Source organism: Cydia fagiglandana, chromosome Z (genome assembly GCF_963556715.1).
Source record: "Cydia fagiglandana chromosome Z, ilCydFagi1.1, whole genome shotgun sequence".
In the NCBI taxonomy this organism is placed as follows: domain Eukaryota; kingdom Metazoa; phylum Arthropoda; class Insecta; order Lepidoptera; family Tortricidae; genus Cydia; species Cydia fagiglandana.
In genome coordinates, this window is record NC_085959.1 from 26,814,847 (window position 1) to 26,836,792 (window position 21,946).

The 21,946-nt window shown below is 38.1% G+C and overlaps 6 protein-coding genes and 1 long non-coding RNA gene across 9 annotated transcripts in view; 3 read left to right on the top strand and 4 right to left on the bottom strand.

Annotated features, from left to right (window-relative positions):
• The first annotated feature begins 2,281 nt into the window (after positions 1-2,281).
• LOC134679512 (large ribosomal subunit protein P1) lies at positions 2,282-3,961 on the top strand. The gene is made up of 3 exons (XM_063538472.1): positions 2,282-2,471; positions 2,695-2,947; positions 3,855-3,961. The coding sequence occupies exons 1-3, from the start codon at positions 2,400-2,402 to the stop codon at positions 3,866-3,868; spliced, it is 339 nt and encodes a 112-aa protein (XP_063394542.1). The 5' UTR covers positions 2,282-2,399; the 3' UTR covers positions 3,869-3,961.
• Positions 3,962-5,388: 1,427 nt separating this feature from the next.
• LOC134678153 (small ribosomal subunit protein uS14m) lies at positions 5,389-6,357 on the bottom strand. The gene is made up of 3 exons (XM_063536605.1): positions 6,179-6,357; positions 5,867-6,090; positions 5,389-5,581 (listed from the first exon to the last, which is right to left on the bottom strand). Exons 1-3 carry the CDS (start codon positions 6,242-6,244, stop codon positions 5,479-5,481), a joined length of 393 nt encoding a protein of 130 aa, XP_063392675.1. The 5' UTR covers positions 6,245-6,357; the 3' UTR covers positions 5,389-5,478.
• A 631-nt stretch (positions 6,358-6,988) lies between these two features.
• Positions 6,989-21,946, top strand: part of LOC134678804 (zinc finger protein 883-like) — a 37,157-nt gene continuing 22,199 nt past the window's right edge. The window contains exon 1 of the mRNA XM_063537502.1: positions 6,989-6,994. The gene's annotated coding sequence lies outside the window, so the exon portion shown is untranslated. The remainder of the gene's footprint in view (positions 6,995-21,946) is intronic.
• Positions 8,985-9,665, bottom strand: LOC134678823 (uncharacterized). The gene is made up of 2 exons (XR_010100249.1): positions 9,540-9,665; positions 8,985-9,401 (listed from the first exon to the last, which is right to left on the bottom strand). It is a non-coding gene; the product is annotated as an uncharacterized LOC134678823 (long non-coding RNA).
• On the top strand, positions 9,799-12,424 carry LOC134678813 (gem-associated protein 2). Its single transcript, XM_063537516.1, has 4 exons — positions 9,799-10,102; positions 10,267-10,591; positions 11,146-11,245; positions 11,886-12,424. Exons 1-4 carry the CDS (start codon positions 9,863-9,865, stop codon positions 11,992-11,994), a joined length of 774 nt encoding a protein of 257 aa, XP_063393586.1. The 5' UTR covers positions 9,799-9,862; the 3' UTR covers positions 11,995-12,424.
• Positions 13,179-16,853, bottom strand: LOC134678599 (uncharacterized). Its single transcript, XM_063537225.1, has 3 exons — positions 16,646-16,853; positions 14,631-14,801; positions 13,179-13,344 (listed from the first exon to the last, which is right to left on the bottom strand). The coding sequence occupies exons 1-3, from the start codon at positions 16,787-16,789 to the stop codon at positions 13,204-13,206; spliced, it is 456 nt and encodes a 151-aa protein (XP_063393295.1). The 5' UTR covers positions 16,790-16,853; the 3' UTR covers positions 13,179-13,203.
• Positions 17,313-20,474, bottom strand: LOC134678189 (polyisoprenoid diphosphate/phosphate phosphohydrolase PLPP6). Of its 3 annotated transcripts, none has more exons than XM_063536650.1 (4): positions 20,404-20,474; positions 19,203-19,349; positions 18,481-18,580; positions 17,313-17,967 (listed from the first exon to the last, which is right to left on the bottom strand). In XM_063536650.1, the coding sequence occupies exons 2-4, from the start codon at positions 19,311-19,313 to the stop codon at positions 17,573-17,575; spliced, it is 606 nt and encodes a 201-aa protein (XP_063392720.1). In that variant the 5' UTR covers positions 19,314-19,349; positions 20,404-20,474; the 3' UTR covers positions 17,313-17,572. The 3 variants fall into 3 exon arrangements, with proteins under 3 accessions (XP_063392720.1, XP_063392719.1, XP_063392718.1); XM_063536649.1 differs by lacking the exon at positions 20,404-20,474 and adding an exon at positions 20,155-20,292; XM_063536648.1 differs by lacking the exon at positions 20,404-20,474 and having other exon boundaries at positions 19,203-19,358.

Genomic DNA, 21,946 nt, shown 5'->3' on the forward strand with positions numbered 1-21,946 from the left:
CCAATTTGATTAAATTGTCCAATCAATACCGTGTGTGAGCTACTTCGAGCAACACGGAAGGGAGGCGGCATTCGCACTATTTCCCCTCTGCCGAGGTACAAGATTAGCGCGTCAATCTAATCTAGCGCGGGTAATAATACTAGTTGCACTTGGATTTTGCACTAGACCGAGTCCAGACGCGCGCGTGAACACTGCTGCACAAAAATGCCTGTTTGCTCGGTTTTTTGCTATAAAAAGAGGTCGGGGACATCAAATGTACAAAAAGAAAGTGTTACATTTCACATGTAATATTTTTTTTACATATCATACGTTTAATTACATTTAAATACAATTATTATATTTTAGTCTCAAGTAATTGTTGGATTTATCGATTTTGCTCGCTCAGTACAAATTGCGGATCGGTCGAGCGACAAACCCGACTTCTCATCTCTCAGAATACAATGACATACTTGACATACTTCAACGAAAATGTGTTTGCGTGTTGTGACACTAGTCACTCGTCCGTACACAAAAAGAGAACGAGGTTTGCAAGATTTGTCTTTGACGTGTGTCATTTTCTATAATTTTCTATGTATTCGTGTCGTCATTACAGAGGGCCTACCGCGAACCACGTTTGACGTGTTGCCTCCCTGTCACACTTACGTATGAATTTACAAGTGCCATAGAGAGGCAACACGTCGAACGTCGTTCGCGGTAGGGCCTCTGATTGGATTTTGTATGTAAGTGTGTGAGAAGTGCGACTGTGTGCACCTTCCCCCCGCGAAAAATGGCAGAAAGATTTGTATGGTGAGATATCGCTTGGGCCCCTCCCTTCCGACGTGTCGGAAGCCGGTGTTGCTCGAAGGTGAGCTATTTCTTGCTCCGTAGTCCTGCAAGGCGTACTACAATGTAGAATGGTGTGTAGCCTCCTCCACACTCGTGCGCGAATCGCGGCGCGAAGCCGCGAACGCGAGTGTGGCGTCGATTTTCGCGGACAGCGAAATCGACTCCACACTCGCGTTCGCGGCTTCGCCCGTGATTCACGCGCATAGTCTGGAGGGGGCTTGTGAGCTATATCCCATAGTATAATAATTAATAATATATAGAGATACTTCCAAGCGAGCTGTCACTGTTGCCACTTTTGTTTAGTGTACGACAAGGGCCCAACGTTTTCTGTTCTCTTTCACGACGCAGCAACTAGTATCATTTCTCTCTCCTCGCTCTTTTAAAATGCCGTTTGTCAAAAAAGGACAACCATACTGTTGACAAGGTGGACTTCAAATAAAGTGTTGCCTTTCTTCATGCGCCCAGGCTGTGTATGTGTGCGTAAAAGTCGATTTTAATCATGTTATTTATCGATAAACGCTACACAGCGGAACGAAATAGCGATTAATTGAAGCTTCAATATCTTCGTTAAACATAAACATAATTGAAATGCTAATGGATAATGAATATATTATAATATAATAATATAATTCAATTATTGCGGAACACCTATTTTTAGGAGGTATTTATGTATTTTAATTAAATATCTGAAGTTTCTCTTGGTTCCCTGCTGGGGCGTGACTATAAAATTGTGATCTGATAACCACAATAAAGAATAAAAGCGTTTTTGGTCATTTTAGGTATCGTTAAGCCTTTGAAGTAAATTTAAAATTGCAAGAACTGTCGATAGTTTATCGATATGACTTTATCGACATGGCTACAGCAACGTGGGCCTCATTGTTAATCACAATTTTATAGTCACGCCCCAGGAGGGAACCAAGGGAAAGTTCAGATATTTAATTAAAATACATAAATACCTACTAAAATAGGTGTTCCGCAATAATTGAATTATTTTATTACATTATAATATATTCATTATCCATTAGCATTTCAATTATGTTTATGTTTAATGAAGATATTGAAGCTTCAATTAATCGCTATTTCGTTCTGCTGTGTAGCGTTTATCTATATATAACATGATTAAAATCGACTTTTCACATCCCTAAAAGAGCACACATATACGCTTTTACGCACACATACACAACCTGGGCCTACCAAAAAAGGCAACACTTTGATTTGAAGTCCACCTTGTCAACAGAATGGTTGTCCTTTTTTGACAAACGGCATTTTTAAAATAGCGAGGAGAGAGAAATTTCATGATACTAGTTGCTGCGCCGTCAAAGAGAACAGAAAACGTTGGGCCCTTGCTATATCCTACGCCGTAGTCCTGCGAGGTAGACTACAATGTAGGAGTGTGAATGGAGGGCTTTAGATATGGTGGGGGGTAACGTTATCCTGGCAACATTGCAGTAAATGTCAATGGCATAGTGCCGCAAACATTCTTCCTTCTTTTTCTCTTTGTATCGAGAAGTCAAACGTGCTTGTCCTCTCCGAGCTAAGGCCATTAGGCGACTTGCACAAAATAATTAAATAAAATGGCATCAAAGGCTGAATTAGCTTGTGTTTATTCCGCTCTCATCTTGGTTGATGATGATGTCGCTGTCACCGTAAGTTTCTCAAATTGTTTTATCTAGTCACTGTCTTAGGTTATGTGCGTATTATTTATCCATTTTAATCTCGTAATCTGCGGCGAATTTACGGTTTAATTTATTTGGAATAGTTGCTAAGCGTGTTAAATATTACCAAAATAGTCATATTTCTTGGTTTAGTGTTTTAAATACCCATGTGCGAATCCTTTACCAGTGGTAACAAATATGCTAATATTTATAGGGCGAGAAGATCTCTACGATCCTGAAGGCTGCCGGCGTGGACGTGGAGCCCTACTGGCCGGGCCTGTTCGCCAAGGCCCTGGAAGGCGTTAACGTGCGCGAGCTGATCACCAACATCGGCTCCGGCGTGGGGGCCGCCCCCGCCGCGGGAGCGCCCGCCGCCGCCGCCGCTGGCGCCGCGGCGCCCGCCGAGGCCGCCAAGGAGGAGAAGAAGGAGGAGGAGCCTGAAGAGTCCGACGACGATATGGGCTTTGGTGAGTGTTCTGAGCAATTAGTAAAGAGGCATTGGCAGTATTTACAATCTGATCCTATAACCACATTGTTACTTGACATGTTAAGGGTGTTTTATATATAAAACGTTATAATAGGATATATTCTCTTCACACTGGCCTATTATGGCTGGACTGGATTCAATTATATTTACATTTTTATCAACCTTATGAGAAAAATCATGATTTGTTTTTGAGCTATGTCTGTTTAGTGTGACATTTATTGCCTAGACCTTATGAGGCTTTGAATTTACTATAAATTTAGATTTAAATAATTGTACCAAAGGTGCATGCTTTTGGTACTCGTTTTGTACAACCAATATTGGTCACAATAAATAAATTCACTTTTATTCATGACTCACATGTTAAACACATTACTCTGTAACATAAAGTATATTCAACCCTGTATGGCAGGAAAGCTAAATGGAATTAACCATCTAATTATTAATTAAAACTGGAACAGTGTGACTTTTATGTTAATTGTTTTTTTACACACTATTATTTGACTTCACTGCATACATACCTATATTTGTATAAAATACACCTCTGTTTTTGTAGAGCCTCACATCTTGTAACTAAAATTTGAGCCACTTCCCGGTATCTGATTCTGTTGAAATTTTGAGTAGGTACTACCGTAATTCTGATGCATACTGCAATAATATGCTAACATGGAGCTGATCTGATGATGAAGTCGAAATGTAACCAAAGGAACTCCTCAATTGAAAAACAAGAGTTTAGGCTCATTAAAGGTCTAGAGAGGTAATTACAAGCAAGAGGGAAGATAAATGTGACAATTTGTTTTTGACAGTTAACTTGTTTTTAACAACCCAAGGAAGATAAGATTATTGTAATTGTCTCATCTATGTAATATTAACATTTTATTTTGTTTCAGGTCTCTTCGACTAAGAAGCTTCATAGTGAAGTTTTTTTATTCCATCAAGAGCTTTACTAAGCTTTTATAGTTGTAAGGCAAAATGATAACATAAAAACTTGAAACAAGCTTATATATTTTTTATTTCCTATTTTTATAGTAACCACTTCCTCACTCACTGATATTTCCTGCCATATTATATTACCATATTCCATCATTGGTGAAATATCTTAAAATTGTGGTGTGTTCGCATTTGGCCCATCCCCACGTGACTGCCGCCATAAATGAGTAAAATGAGGCAGGGACATATATGGGAATACACTGAAATAGTTTTATAACTGCTATTATTAATCTAAACACAGAACCTTTAGATTTTATTATTATCTAAATATGACTAGTACCTCATAGGGGTCATCCATTAATTACATCACACGTTTAGGGGGGAGGGGGTCAAGAAAATGTGACAAGGGGGAGAGGGGGTCACAAACTTTGTGACGTCAGTTAACTTCATCAGTAACCAAAATTTAATTTTAATTACTGTACAGTTCAAAAACAAGTTTTTGGAACGATAATCGTTTTTATTAGTTTAATTTTTTTTCATAATCAGTTTTGGGTTATAAATTTACTAATATTTTGACAAAAAATCATTAATACTTAATTCGATTTGCCGATTTCGTTGAAAAAATGTGACGTCACACCAGGGGGAGGGGTTTGCCAAATGTGACAAAGTGTGACAAGGAGGGGGGAGGGGTCAAAAAACCTTGAAATTCGTGTGACGTAATTAATGGATGACCCCACAGACTCGAACCTCTTAGGGTACTTCCCAATGTCCTAGAATGAATTTGTCATGGAACCTAGCATACAAACAAAAACCTAGAACCCAGCAACCTTCACCCCCTCCCCCCTGTAAAGGAGGTGCAGTTTTGAATAGTAAACTAGGACACTGCCTGATGTCCTACTAAGCTGAAGCTTGGTATGACCACGAGCAGGCCTCCGACCCCCGCCCACCTGGGGGAGCATACACCTGCAGCGTGTGTGGCAGAGGGCTACTGCTGCCGATGCTGCTTAAAATATCTGACACAGACGATAAAGGCCTATTATTATTATTATTTCGGGGATCTCGAAAACTGCTCTAACGGTTTAGATGAAATTTGCTATATTGGGGTTTTCGGGGACGATAAATCGATTTAGCTAGCTGATATTGTGAGATATATGCATGTTTGAGTTGAGTAGGTTGTTTGCTGCAAGTATATTATGTTATTTGTTAGAGAGGCAAAATTAAGTCCATAAAATGTGACTACACAATTCAAAATGGACATGAGACAACATGAATTCCCTGAACACCTGGATCAGTTTTAATTAGTTTTGTATTTGAATAATTAGGTTTTTGAAAGGATGCGTGTAAGCCAATGATGCAGAACCTACAATGAAGGAAATATGTGGATACTGGCAAAACAACGGACCTCTCTTTCATATCCGCATCATCTCCTTGCCACGTGCATGCATACATAACTTCAGAGTGAGATATAATATCTATGAAAAAAAAAACAAAATATGAGAACAAAGTTAGTGATAATTTATATTTTGAATGATATACATATATTTCTAGAACTATGATGACTAATAAGAACAATCTATGTATAATTTAGCCCCACATGGCTCGCTGTACTCCAGAAAGCTTGTTGTAGTCTGCGAGGTGTCTCCACACAATACGGCTCATGCGCCATTCCTTTACTATTCCACGGGGCCTAAAAACAAACATATAAATTTATGATATATAATCAGTAGAAAGTATAGTTTAAAATCTTACTACAATTCTTAAATAGCTTTCTATGTTTTTATGATATAGTCCCTATGTTATTCTCCAAAAATGTATATATTTTACCACAGAGTTAATAGTGTTAAGCATCAGACTAAAACTAAATATGAATTAAAATATACTAATACTACATCCACATGAAAAATGTGATGATACCTTGGCCTAAGGGACTCACATCCAGGCCATAATTGGTTAAATTAAAAAATTATGTTACCTAGATGTAATGACACATCTGTTGTTGATCCTTAGAGGAGTGGAGTTGAGCTCAAACTTGTTGATTTCTTTGTCTGCCATCTCCCTTATCTCTACAGGCAGCACATCGTTCTTCCTCAGAGCGTTGATTCTGGTCCTCTCGAGGTAGTGTTCAGCGTTCAGGCGACGACGCTTTACATCTCTTATCATAAGCCAATTTGCCCATTTGTTCCTGACTTGTTGATACTGTATAAAAAACATACGTCTCATGATATGTATATTACAATCAACTGCTTGATAATACATTACTGAAATATACATTGTGAATGCTTACATTACATCCAGCGACTGATTGTGACTTCCAAACAAAATTTGCAAGACTTGAAATGTTTAAATTCATATTTTTATATAATATACGACCAAAAGTTTAATTAATTCCTTCTAAATTGTTTATTGTAAAAGATTATAACTCTTTAACCTCAACTTAATGTTCTGTCAAATTTGTCCGTGATGTCCAAGTGATGTCCGTGATCATCCGTGATTATTAAGTTTGTTTGAGATACAATAGAAAACGTGGTCTCTTCAAACACTGATAAACGCACGCGTTTGCAACATTGCTGCATTTCATTGATCGTTTTTGATTTGTTTTAAAGCCGCAATAGACTACCGCACTAAAATGACATAGGAGTGAAGGATCACAACGACCTCAAGACCATTTGTTTGAGGTTTGGGGGGGGGTGGACGACGAAGTTAGAATGTCAAAAGTACTGGGGGCCTAGCCAAAACACATTTCGAAAAAAGATATCGCTAACGAATCGATAAAAAATGTATGGGAATGACAGGTACCGTAGATGAGTCTGTCGAAAAATATTAACGAATACAAAAATGTTAGCCAAGTTGCAATGTTGTAACGAAACGCAAAACTTTCGTTACCGGGATTCGCCATCTGTCATACTTTGCCTAGCCAAGTGACACTTTTGACAAGCGAAATCAAATCGTTATCGCCTCCTAGGTGTAGCTACGTAGCGCGAGCTATCCCCTTGCAGATAACTTATCGAAGCACAAGAAAATACCGAATAATAGTGTTTGTAAATTAGAATTTGTAGTAAAAAGCATACTTCAACATCATTGTGGGCGGCGAACAACGCGGAAGTGTCGCTTAGACGCAGGCGCCGTCTGAAAAATCGCCTCTATTGAAACTGCTTAGGAAAGGACTGCTACGATCAAAGGATTGTGGGCCGTACGCAGCATTTCACCCAAAGAATCCAATGTGACCGAGGCGCTGAATATCTACCTATCTATAGTGACAGTGTCATGGAAAAATGGATTATGCACCCACAAATGCAACACGTAACAACGTCCCTACAAAGGTAAGAGTGAGTCAATAACTTATTCCTACTATACCTACTAAAAAGTATATAAAATATGTTATTAATGCTAAAATAACAAATGTGTTCCTGTTACGTCATCAAATATAAACCGATGAACGGTGTAGATTAAATTTGGTACCCATATGCACAATGGCAAGCACTTGTTTTTCAATAGGAAAGTGAATTGAATGTGTAAAGGCAAAGGTATATAGGTAAAGGCTTTACAAATATAGATAAAGACTCGGGAACAAATGTTCTTCACACAAATAAATGCCCTTCCCAGGACGCAAAACCATCACCTTCATAGGCAAGGTCACTAACAACTAGCAACATTGTAGTGTCATCCCATTTTCTTAAATTGATTTGAAAGGGACGAGACTACAGTGTTGCTACTTTTTAATTTCTACAATTTCTTGTCGGACTGTACAGTAAGCTCAAGAAGACTTGTGTTGTGGGTACTTAGGGTACTTAGATAACTATATATAGATGGTCAAACCAATTTGTCAGTCAGTAAGAACCAGGAAAACTATACTCATAGTTATCTTTTGGGTGCTAGTACTAGTATATGACAAAGCTAGTATGATTCTCTCCGTCTTTGTTTGAAATGAGACAGTCCTTTGTCAAACTATACTTAAATACATAGACAACACCCATGACTCAGGTACAAAATATCTGTGCTCATTACACAAATTTCCTTACCGGGGATTCAAACTCAGGATTATCAGCTTAACCGGCAGGGTCACTATAGTCACTACCAACTAGGCCAGACGGGCTGTTGTCATACATATCAATTATCAACCATAGTATTGAAACTTTTTCATATTATGAAACATATTGTATATGACTTCTTTTGGCAGGCACAGGTACAGTCAGCTGAAGAGAAAAGGTACCACCCCTGCATACAAACTTCTATGTAGCAGTGGTACCTTTTCTCTGCAGCTGTCTGTACCTACACACTATATAAAAATAATCTTAACATATACTTACACAAAACATTTAGTTTTTTTTGTCATGTGACTGGTAGAGAATAAGTATTATAACCAAATGTTACAAAGTTTGTTGAAAAACTAAGCATTCATTTTGTTTCAGGTGACTTGGATATTCATTGCAGCCTTGGCATATGAACCAATACTTTGTGGTGCTCCAAAGCCAGGGTCAAGGGAAGAAACTATGTCACATGTACAACCACAAAAATATATTGAGTGTTGTTTTACTGTTTTAAAACACTGTACATAATATATGTACAAACAAGAATGCTTGGCTACTGATTTCATGCTGCCAGCAAAAAATACCTGCTGCATCTTTCATTAACAGATTTTCAATAAAATAAATTAACTTTTTAACCCAATCATTGTTTCATTTATTTATGGTGGTTACCACCTTAACTTTTGGTATGCTTAGGAGCAGATCTGCTCCCATGTATATACTTACCTATATTCAACTTTAAAAAAATGCATTAATTTTTAAAAGTTGTCTTTAAAAAACGACCGGTCTGGCATAGTGGGTATTGACCCTGCCTGCTAAGCCGATGGTCCTGGGTTCGAATCCCAGTAAGGGCATTTATTTGTGTGATGAACACTAATATTTGTTCCTGAGTCATGGGTGTTTTCTATGTATACAAGTATGTATTTGTCTATATAAGTATGTGTAAGTTATTTATTTTATTTTATTTAATTATGATTGATATATAAATTACAAATTTTTGACAGGAGCATACAAAAGGTTAAATATGAACAAAAAGCAAAGACAGTAGGTAATAAAACAATAATATTAAGTAACAATATGATTTATTAGTTTTGGTTTCACAGGCAGCTTTTATCTTATCTAATGCATAACATCTATGTATTCAATGTCCGCTTGACTTTTGTTAATTTCGAAAATGTTTGAAGTCTATGAAGTAAATGATTTCACTGAGGTTACACTGATTCGGGCAAACCTGTCCACAATTTCACTTCACGGTTTGAATCATTACTAACGCTTAAAGTATTGTCTCTTCTGGTCAAGTAAGCCAGCAGTGCATGTCCTTAGCACTGGTAACTGTCATGAAGATTGCAGCGGCAGCTTTGACTGTACTGTACTGCCAACTTGGCGAGGACTTCTCAGCGTGGAAGAAGAGCCCGCGGAGCCCGCTCTTGCCCGCTCTGGCTGCGCCGCCGCCTTGGTTGGGGCTGCGGGGACGACGGCTGTCTGAAATTGTTAAACTTTAGGTCAAAATTATATGCAATTAACAACACACTTTTCAAATATTACACTATATAGAGTTATTTTATCACGAAATTGTGATTAACTAAGTTAGACAAATACCAAAATATTTAATTTGCTTACCGATAAAACAATTATTTTCTCCAAAATTAGATTCGCTGTTCACTTGACACTCTTGACAGCTGACAGATGACGTTTCTTGACGGTTTTGAACGAGAACCACAGACAAAAAATAATTTTTACCGACTTGGCGCGTAGCTTGAGCGTTAACTAAAAAGATTGCCTCTTGGCTAGGTTATTATAAACATTATCGACCAGTCGCTCGCGAACGTAGAGATCGAATCGACACGGAGCGAATGTAATTTGGCTACGGGCCCTGAGCTAAACAAGTGTAGCAAATAAATTCATTTCTGTTTATAAACCAACTATAATCGTCTCAGAAAGAAATGGGTTCTGAGAACAGGCGTGTAATTTATAAAGCTAACGACAAGAAAAAAATTGATCATGACGAATTAATAACAAAGTGTTTTCAAATCGGCTCAGATGTGGAAATGAAAGAAATTCCACTAACAGGTGAAGAATATCTTCTAAAAGTTATGACTGAACGTGCTAACGTTGCTGCAGTTACTGTGTGTGATAAAGACATTACTCAGTTCGCTAAAAACCAATCACTATTTTTCAAAGAGGTAAGAGACAGAAGAGATGTTCGTTGTCTACATTATGCTTGTGTTGTAATGATTCTGATACATATTTCCTCAATGTTACTTTTATCATATTGACTGAAAAACTTCCATATGGGACTAAAACTACCACGATATTTCTATTTCTAATGCATATTAAAAAATTTCAGCCTCCTGGGGCGAAAATCGCACCCGACAAACTCAAAACTACCATTGAATGGCAAAAAATTCAAATGTCAGACTTCGCAGAAGTCCGGTCATCTATGTCTAAGATAAAGGCTAACCTTTTAGAGAAAGGAATTGGGAAAAAAAGAGTGAGACCAATAGTAATTGATGACGAATCACTTGAAAGTTGGAAAGTGTTTTTTGAAGACCATGATTCCACTGTTACATGTATGCTGGGCTTTAGCCCCGAACAGTTGCACTCAGGTTTAGAAATGCTGACAGAAATATTGAAGGAGGTTCCACCTGGAGACACTATTGATCATAAAATAGGTAAGAGTCAGTGTTTTAACCTTTAGCCGCCCAGAGTCCTATAAAAAGGTCTCCTGTTCCATTTTAATTGTGTTAAAACATTTATTTACAAACAAGTAATATACAGTGGTATTACTAAAAGAAATTAATAACTAGCTTAAATCTAAATAAAATAGACCCTTGAAGCATTGTAACAAGGATGCTGGTGGCATTTCCTCGCTGTATCGCAATGCTGATACGTTGTGCAAGGTAGCCGCCAGCTTTTCGGTCACCAGTTACGTAAACCAGACACTTCGCGATTTCTGCAAACAACTTATGTGCGACCTAGAGTTTCAAATCCAAATGGTACAAAATGGACATTTTAATTTGAATCTTCGTTTTGACAAATAAAAATTCCATTTTTCTTGGCAAGTTTTAACATCTGGGCACCTAGAGGATAAGATAATCTGTAACTTAATATTTTGTTGGCTCTGTATAGTATTGATGAGTTGCAAGAAAACTTATTGTGATGCAAACCAAACTGAACTATTATATTGATAATGTATTAAACCATAATTATGAATTACAATTTGCAGGTCAATGGATCTACGCTTTCTTGGCATGTTTAAGACACCCTGCACTTTCTGAAACTGTTAGTCTCTTGAGAGATCTTGCCAGAACTTGTGCTGAAATAAGGTTTGTCCCATATTCTTTCAGTTACTTGAATGTGACAGATTATAAACTCAAATACATATATTTCATTTATTAAAGACAAAGTGACGAAGCCCTTCAGTGGTGGAGGCCGGATTTCCACTAGTCACATTGAAATAATAGAATAGTGGCAAATGTGGGGGCCATATTTATCGCTATTATGTATTATTATTACACTTTGCAACCTCTCAACTGATATAATATGTATATAATTTTATTCATAATAACAAATCTATATAAAAATTAATTGTCATAGGGATTGTAGGCAATTTTTTACACAATTTTAACGGCTGAATGGGTATCTGCCTTCCATGCCTTGTGGTGGACGATATCTGTAATGTTATTGTATGTAACGTATTTCCCTTACAACATTATTTTTTTCTTTGCAAGTGTAATGATTGATGAAAAACATTGTAACATTTAAGCCGGGTATTCATTAGGCAACTTTTGTAAACTTGCGTCATAAAAAACCTCTGCGCGCACCCGCATCGAGTTTCTGTTGACTCTCGTTAACAATTTTTCCTAATTATTCCCTTAGTTCATTAAATTTATTGATTGCACATCATAATGTACTATTATTTCCTTAGCTTTTTTGATTACACATCACAATGTACTATTATTTCAGGTCGAGTATAGATCAAGAAGAAGAAGATGCGTATATGAAGGCAGCACCCATGAACCTCTTTATTTGCATAGTTGCCAGGTACTTTGAGCAATATGATTTAGCAGATTAATTTTATTTTAATATGAACCTGGAATATGTTGCCCCAGACACGCTGACCAATCGGTGGTACCTACTTCATGCATGTTGGAAACCTTAGTAGCGAAAAAGCACAACAAGAGATAGTCGTCTCAGCAGTCTGTTTCCTTGTCGACGAACATAGGGCTGGTCCAGGCAGACTGCAACTTGTATGGGACGCCGACGTTGCAGTTCCCATACAACTTGCAGTCGGGCTGCAGTTCATCTGTATCGGCCCTTACGAGACAAAGGCGATCGTAACTTCAAGATGGGTGGGTGAAGCAACGACTCGGACGTCTAACATTGAATTTGTCTGTTGATTGGAATACAGCGTCGATAATTTTTTACGTAAGTTATGTTTCACAATTATGACGTGTTTGTTGCTAGTATACTTTACTTATTATTAATAAAAGGAATTAAAAATTGGCTTGCTCATAGTTTTTTACAGTATGTCGCAAAAGTTTAAACAATTGACTATTACTAAGTCCGGGAGTGGTTATTTTCAAGTAATTTACCTATCAACGCAACATTTCTATAATTTTTAGTTTCCAATAAAGGTACAGAAACTGCATAAAGTCGGATTTCACGATTTTCTTTATTTTCGTGAAGTATTATTTTCAAATCTGTCTTTTGCCTCTGAAATGTTTTGAGTATGGTAAGTGACTTGAGCCTTTATGCATCTAAAATAAATATATTATATTATATGTAGACACATCGTCAGGTGTGTATCAGATATGACGTTTTGCCTATTAGTTTATATAGTAACAATACTACGTTTTGGATCTGAACTTGAGAACTTATGCCTATAATAACTAAATGTTGAGTGTAATCAAGTCACTTCGTCTCTCTTGTACCTACTGTTCAATTGGGAGATCAAATAGTCGGATCTAATTAATTTTGCATGAATACCGCCTTTTTAAATACTTAGTATAAAAAGTACTTCAACGTTTAGACTTATCCAGATTAAAAGGTAAAAAGGCCTTTTTCAATAAAAAAATAATGGTCTTTCAACATCACGTAGTACAATAAATAAAGTGCTAATTTTGTTTTAGACTTTTAGCTCTCCTGAAAAGTTGGCTTTTCACATCCGACCACATTTGGAACTCGAGGCGAGATGCATAACTATGCATAGTTATAATACTTATAATTCTGAAGTAGGTAACTAGGTAGGTACTAACGAATCATGAAATGCATTATTTTTCACTCAAAACAGTCTTGCATATTTATCATTTTTTCGAACTTTGTCGTAGATTAAAGACATAGGAGACATCGGTGCGGGGTATCTTGGGTTGGTTTCATGCCAAGTTTGATTCGCTAAATCCGGGTCACATTGGAACCAGCCGATCTGAAAATATCATAATAATTCAGCCTAAATAGGTACGTCCCACTGATTGGGCTATAGTCCCCACGCTAGCCCAATTGGGGATTTCGCATACACCTTTGAATTTCTTCGCTGATGTAGGTATGCAATTTAATCACGATGTTTTCCTTCACCGAAAAGCTAGTGGTAAATATCGAATGATATTTCGGACATAAGTTCCGTAAAACTCATTGGTAGGTACAAACCAGGATGTCAGTCATTCGGGTCACGAGCACTCACCTCACTTTATTTTCAGATGTTCCAAAAATGTACTAAAATTCAGATTTTCAACCTATACTGATGATGATAGTGATGCAACATGAAAGTCATAGATAATTTCATATGTATATTGATTACATATTTTATCAGGTTCGCATCAAGGATTTTTTAAATGGTACTAATTGTCAATAAATTCTAAGTTAGATATCAGGCACTTGTCCCACCAAGAGCGAGTAAGCGATTAACTATCGGCGATTTTTTAACCGACTTCCAAATCCCAAAGGAGGAGGTTATCAATTCGGTTGTATGTTTTTTTTTATGTTTGCTACTCCATATCTCCGTCATTATTGGACCATATATTAATATTTATATTATTAATAGTTCATCGCTGTATTATATATTTCGTTCTATTATATATATATTAATAGTTCATCGCTGGCTGTTCACACTGCCGGCGAGAACACTCGCTCTACTAGTTTGTCGCCGCGTTAAGATAAAACTATCTCAGCGGTACAGCGGTACTCGCTCGGCGATGCTCGCTTCGTAGTTAGAACACTTGGAACTCAAGCTGGGAGACCAATCAGTCTGCGTGTTCGGCTACGCTACACCGCCCGAGCGAGTGACGCCCGTCGCACTCGAACACTCGCCTATAGCCGAGCGACAAAACTATTGGAGCTAACACTCGCTTGTCGCCGCTCGTCCATTCGTTTCTAGTTTATCGTTTTACTCGCTTATCGCTCATCGTCGGCGGTGGGACAAGTGCCTTAGGCTTATTAGTGGACCTATCGAATATTATAGGAATTGTCTGATCAATATCCTTTTTATTGTATTAAAATTTGACTCAAATCTAATTTAGAAGTCTAAGAAGTCTAAATTATACGTAAAATAGGTATAGCCGTGGGTAGCGGGTACCTTCATTTTATCTACCTAATGGCAGTATCTAAACGCGGAGGCCCTGCCGGGAACACCGAAGTTCGCAAATTGCGGGCATCTTTGTCTTTTACTTCAATTAAGGCGTAATTAGAGTAAGGCGGTTTTAGCCCTGGACTCACCTCGAAAGACGTTGTAGGTGGGCTTCGGTAAATATCCGCCGGACCAGCTGGTTTTATGACTCCCTTACGTTTCATTTTATTGAACCTCTGTATAGAACCGTATGCGAATCCGTTGACATTACCAATATAACAATCAATTAATCTGATTACGGACAAATCAGGTCTTTCAATCTGTAAACACAATTTTGAGTTAAATTTTGTCTGTGGCTAGTTTTGCCATGGATTTTGAGTTATGTCCATGTGGAGTTGATAATGTTGAAGTCGTAAGCTGAAATTCTAACAAACGGCTCCGGCACTGGTACTTTAGGTCCTAAGTATTCGATTGCAGCGCCATCTGCCATCTTCGTCGAGATTTGTGCGTACAAAATGATATTAAATGGCCAAAATTCAACTTAAAAAACCGGGCAAGTGCGAGTCGGACTCGCGCACGAAGGGTTCCGTACATTAACGCAAAAAAAAAAACAAAAAAAAAGCAAAAAGAAAACGGTCACCCATCCAAGTACTGACCCCTCCCGACGTTGCTTAACTTTGGTCAAAAATCACGTTTGTTGTATGGGAGCCCCATTTAAATCTTTATTTTATTCTGTTTTTAGTATTTGTTGTTATAGCGGCAACAGAAATACATCATCTGGGAAAATTTCAACTGTCTAGCTATCACGGTTCGTGAGATACAGCCTGGTGACAGACGGACGGACGGACAGCGAAGTCTTAGTAATAGGGTCCCGTTTTACCCTTTGGGTACGGAACCCTAAAAAACACACCCGAATGAAGAACCTCATTTCGTTGTAGGTGGGCTTCGGTAAATATCCGCCGGACCAGCTGGTTTTATGACTCCCTTACGTTTCATTTTATTGAACCTCTGTATAGAACCGTATGCGAATCCGTTGACATTACCAATATAACAATCAATTAATCTGATTACGGACAAATCAGGTCTTTCAATCTGTAAACACAATTTTGAGTTAAATTTTGTCTGTGGCTAGTTTTGCCATGGATTTTGAGTTATGTCCATGTGGAGTTGATAAAATTTCAACTGTCTAGCTATCACGGTTCGTGAGATACAGCCTGGTGACAGACGGACGGACGGACGGACGGACGGACAGCGAAGTCTTAGTAATAGGGTCCCGTTTTACCCTTTGGGTACGGAACCCTAAAAAACACACCCGAATGAAGAACCTCATCCTTTTGAAATCTTGAAGTCAGTTAAACACTCCAGCTCTATTGTTTCAGTTGAAATTTTGTATGGATTAAGTATTAAGATTTTGTTGCAAACGGGTTACTACTGCTCTTAAACGGTTAAATTAATTTTGATGAAATTACTAACCGATTCAGCTGAATTAATTACAAAATGAAATATTAACCGTAACAAAAGTAAATATGTATTTGTGAAACTGAATTGTGAAAGAAACTTCAAAGAATTAGTAAAACCTAATGCTCCCAAACAACTAAGATTTAACGCTTCACCGTTTAGACTTGACAATAAAATACACAATAACTGTTTGGTTGAAGGTAATTAAATTAGGTAAGTAGATTTAGAACATAAAAAAATCTAGTGTCATTTATTTTATACCTACTGTTTTTTTTATTTACCTAAATATCCTGTTATATTACCCGCATTAATAATTAGAAAATGCTGAGTGCGTCCTGAGGACACAAAACACTGTCTTTACCAGTCTTTACTAAGGAGAAGAAACCGTCAAGAGAAAACACACGAAACGGACCTTGTGGGGTGCTGAGTGTGACATTTCGGTCACTTTATATTTTAGGAAAAAGTTGTCTGTACTAAACTTACAATACGTGTATTCTTCACAATAAGACTATGAAAATCGGTAAATGATAGGTTTCACATTTGGACGATTTTTCAAGTGTGGCTGGCTCTTCCTTTTAGTCCAACCGAGAGCCTCTAATTTTTCGTAGAGACATAAATGACGAACCTAAATCTACCGTGCTTTCTGACCCTGATATTTGGGTATTTGTATATTTCGGGAAAAAATCCATACATTTAGGTGCCTTACCTTCTCCGGGCAAGTAGACTGACTTATTATGCGTTGCATCAGAGGTTCAACTTCTTCTTTACACTCTGGTTCCCTATATCCTTCCCTTATAAGATCCCTTATATAGTTTTGTGGACCATACAAGGTTAATCCGAAAAATTCCATTGTAAATTTTTGTAGAGAAAGCTAATTCCTTGCACTAAAAACTGTTACTTTTGACATTGACACTGAATTAAGTGACCTATAAATACAGACCAAAAAGTATAAAAGGTAAAGTCGATGCGGCCCAATCCATCTGCGGGAAATCATGGCTTATTTGAAGCAAAGATAATTAAATCACTATGATTTGAAGTATTTTATACGTGGTGTCGTGAACTTTTTTATTTCACTCGGGGTCAAATCCTTGTAGGGCTCAAGATTCCACTTTTAAAAATGCAACGCGCGTGGTTAACATTCTTATGTAGCATAGTAGTTATTAGACTGGTATTGTATAGGTGGGTAATAAATCTGCGATGTAGTTTGAACGTTTGCATTATACGTACATAGCTTAAGCGGTATAAGTTATACCTAGAATATCTATTTAAAAAAATACTCATACATGCTCATACTTTCAAAAATATAATTATAGTTGTTTCACATTGTGTGAGGCAGGATATTTTGATGATGACTAATAAGTAATCACAAATACTAGTGTTAAAAATCTTATTTATTTATTACTACACTACATATTTAATAAGTCACAAAATTTCCAACACAAACATTCTGTAGGTATACAATATTTTTTCGGTTTGAAAACATTTTATTAGTTTTCAAAATATTCTAAGTAGGTAAGTAGTTAAATTATTTACTAAACGTAACAAATAAAAGACACACTGGCTATAATCGGGTTAAATGACACAGGTGTCTAGATTTCGTTAGTGATGCTTTGGTAAAATGCATTTCAGAGTTTTAAACATGATATTCTCCCCCATCGAGTTTTTCATCGGAAAGGGAAGACAAAATGCTGGCAGAGGTGCTCTGTGATAACCAAACCAAGGCCATTAGTAGCCCTTCTAGGACTCCGAGGCCACAGCCGGCGAATACATCTAGGAAGTAATGTCTCTCTGCCAGCACCCGCGATAGACACACGGACGTCACCCACGCGAGGAGCGGCGGGTAGAATATAATCGACACGGGGCTCAAGTACATGAGGGTAAAGGCAACTAGCACGGATCTGCTGGCGTGCCCCGACGGGAACGAGTACTTGTCAGGCCCGAGGTCTGACAGCTTGTTCATGGGTACCGGTCTTCGCCTTCGGACGAAAGCTTTTAGAACCGCTATTATAACAATATCCAATATAAGAGCTGAAACAAACAAATCGGGCGTTAATTGATTCTAATACAGCTCTTAAGAGCCAACACACACATACATTATATATACCGTAAACTGGAGTTACTTTGATTCGGGTTACATTGACCATTGATTTTTAATCTAGAAGGAAATCGTTTCTGAATACTTTCACCTTCTATTTCTGTTAAGCATGCCAACCACGTCTTAAATTGTTTAACTGTTTATTCCTCAAAAATCGAGGGTCATTTTTTCCCCGCCAATCAAAGTAACCCTACGGTTCATGTTGTTGTATGTATAAATATTAATAAAAACTAAATTTTCATAGAAGTTTTGCTGTAAAACTTATGTTTCTATTTAATTTTTACGGAACCTTACATTATGCGTGGACCGGCACGCACTTGGTCGGGAGTTTAATTCAAGACTCGGGAGGATAAGGAAAGAATCTATGTTTTTCCTATGAATTTTCCCTTGATTTTAACGTAATCTAAGAAAAACATTTTGTATGTATAATATCATTATCTGTTTACCTATTAACATATTCACTTGCAGTTGATACAGGTCTTTATTATTAAATAACCATATAAAACTAAGCCAGCCAGCAAGCCACACTATGCCATGGCAGGACACCTGTAAAACAATACATATATTTTATAAATGGAGCTTTATTTTAATGACAGCAGTTGCTATTCTATCTTCTTCTTCTTCCTCGCGTTATCCCGGCATTCTGCCGCGGCTCATGGGAGCCTGGGGTCCGCTTGACAACTAATCCCATGATTTGACGTAGGCACTAGTTTTACGAAAGCGACTGCCATCTGACCTTCCAACCCAGAGGGTAAACTAGGCCTTATATCTTACTTTATTGTAAAAAATAAAAATCACACTAGATATTAGTTGCAAATAAAATTGTAATTTTTTGCATGGTACAAGATTCTTGTAACTTTATCATTACTTAAGGATTATCTATACCATAGATCAGGGCGGGTAGCCAACGTGCCAATCGCGTACTCAAAAGCGTATTGTAGTCTTCTCTCTCTACCACTCTTCCCTACTACAACAGTGACAATTGCATTTTGTTTGCTACAGAGTGTTAATGATTGCACTTTGGCTATGCACCCTGACCGGCTAGCATGAGTTACGTTCTCGCGCGCAACAACATACTTGAAGTTGCGCTAGATGTTTCATCAAAACACAACTCATGGTGCAGGTCAGAAAAGAGAAGAATATACCTTAAATAGTTTGTTAGTGTTACCTCAAGAAACTTGGCATGATTGCGCAGTGACCTCAAAGCTGTGTTTTGCAGTGCACCATCAACAAACTTTTTGGTGACCTGAATATCATACTGCAAAATTTTTTGCAACATCTTTGGTACTTGACGTTTTTCTTCAGTTACTCCCAGCTGGAACATGGATTAAGCAAACACTTAGGTATACAGTGCTTGGAGGGAATCAAGCCAAAGGAATTCTAAGGGGGAGGGGGGTGGATTTTGAGGGATGAATGGGCTGTGTTTCATTTGGTAGCAAAGTTTGTTTATGACACTCAAGATTCCACTTTGCAAACCACCTTAAATTTTGGAATCTTTGGCTTGCTTGGGTACAAATATTAGCATGAAGAGTTAAACAACCACTTTGCCCCTTTGTAAAACAAATAATAGGTGAGGAAGGTAATGTTAATTGACTCCATAAATCACTATAATCTTACCATGCAATAAAAACCCCCATGCCTATTAATGAGTTTAATTATTTCAAATTAGAGATGGAGGGAAGGGATTTTAAAACAAAATGTAGAATGTGTGTGAACCAGCCCTTAGCCCCCCCCCCCCCACATCTGGCGTCTTTCGAGCGTCGGCGTCTACAATTCTATGGCCGCTGCTCGATGCAACGTCGACGCAGCGTCGAGGCAACTGCGCAGCGACGTCATTTTTCATAGCGCTGACCAGACGCCGACAGACGCCGACGCTCGAAAGACGGTAGATGTGGGGGGGGCCTTAGAAGGGAGGGACATTTTCCACATAGATGTAGGCACGTGAACGAAGCCACGGGCACTCATAGTGCACTTGATAAATTCTCGATATGTAGGTAAGAATCAAATAAATCAAAATTATTCAATGAAAGTAGACATGTAATATGTATGTACTACAATTCACATCTATTACACAAATAGACATTGGCGGTAAAAATAGTAATTAAAATAAATTATCTTACCATGTTGATGACGCAAAATGAACGGTAAGCCTTCGCTATTAAAACACCTAAGCAAACAATGGGATTGAAAGATGATGTATTAGTTTAACATAGCATTGTCAATGATATAAAAAAAAAAAATAAAAAAAATAAAGGTGGTGCAATTTGTCAAACTATTTGAATTATGCCTACAAGACTCGGAATCTATTTAGTTAATATATTATGAGTATTAAGCGATGCACAGCTAGATAGCTTCTTGGGAAAAGGTACCTTCGGTAAGAATAAGAACCTAGGCTTATTACTCAAACACAGTACGGTAAAAAGTGAATCACTGAATTTGATTTGACGTATAAACGATAAACGTCATTTTTTTGTGTATAGTGTTTGAGACATTTATATTAACGAGTTTATTTTTATAAAGACCTGGCAACAAATTGTATGCTATTTTTAAAGAACTAATAGACAGTCGTACCGGATCGTGACCTTGGTTCAGCTCCCACTCATATCGTCGTATGATGAACACGTAGTGATTATATTCGCGGTGAACCTTCCACTCCGTTTAGTTTCATTTCTTTATCTGCCTGTCTGTGGCTCGAATGTGGAGCTATAGAGAGGCAGATACAGAAATTTCTAGCGATTTGTACTAAAGCCTCTAGAGCGTTTTAGTGAAATTAGTTATCTTAAGCCCCCCATTCACACTCCTACCTCGTAGTCCGCCTCATTGGGTTGGAATTTTGGTCGGAATGTGTATGGGGGTCGCCGACTACGTTCCGTCCTACAACACCCAAGTAGGATGCCTCTTGGAGTCTACAAATCCTACAAGCTCCGCCCACCGCTGTAGTCTACCGCGCAGGATTGTGTGTGGGTTGTCGCCCTACGTTGCGGACTGCCGTGTTTGACGTATGAGAACAGTGCGCGCCATTTTTGTGAAATTTATAAAGAAAATCGCTGTTTCTTGGACCAAAAATCACCCAATCACTCCAACAAACAATGGAGGAATATGCATTGCAACAATTATTACCAATACTTAAGAAATATGACGCTCTCTGGCGAATTTTTAACAATTTCTTTACCCACACTTTTTATTTTTATCCAATATCAAGAAAATACATAGCAGAAGAGCTATTTTCTTTTTTTTTTAATTGCACGAATCATTTTCAAGCGTGAGTAGACCGACACTTGCGAGAAACGAAGCAGTACTGATGATGGACGGCAAAACAGAGTGCCTACCGCGAACCACGTTCGACGTGTTGCCTCTCTGTCGGACTTGTAAATTCGTACATAAGTGTGACAGAGAGCCATGACGTCGAACGTGGTTCGCGGTAGGCACACAGGTACCGTGTGTGCACAGCGTGTGTGAGCTATTTCTTGGTCCGTAGTCCTGCAAGGCGTACTACAATGTAGGAGGGTGTGTGAGCTATAGCTGGTCAAGCAAATCTTGTCAGTAGAAAAAGGCGCGAAATTCAAATTTTCTTTGGGACGACAACCCTTTGCACCTACATTTTTCAAATTTGCCGCCTTTTTCTACTGACAAGATTTCATCATTCATCATTTCAGCCTATATACGTCCCACTGCTGAGCACAGGCCTCCTCTCATGCGCGAGAGGGTTTGGGCTATAGTCCCCACGCTAGCCCAATGCGGATTGGGGACTTCACATACACCTTTGAATTTCTTCGCAAATGTATGCAGGTTTCCTCACGATGTTTTTCCTTCACCGAAAAGCTAGTGGTAAATATCAAATAATATTTCGTACATAAGTTCCGAAAAACTCATTGGTACGAGCCAGGATTTGAACCCGCGACCTCCGGATTG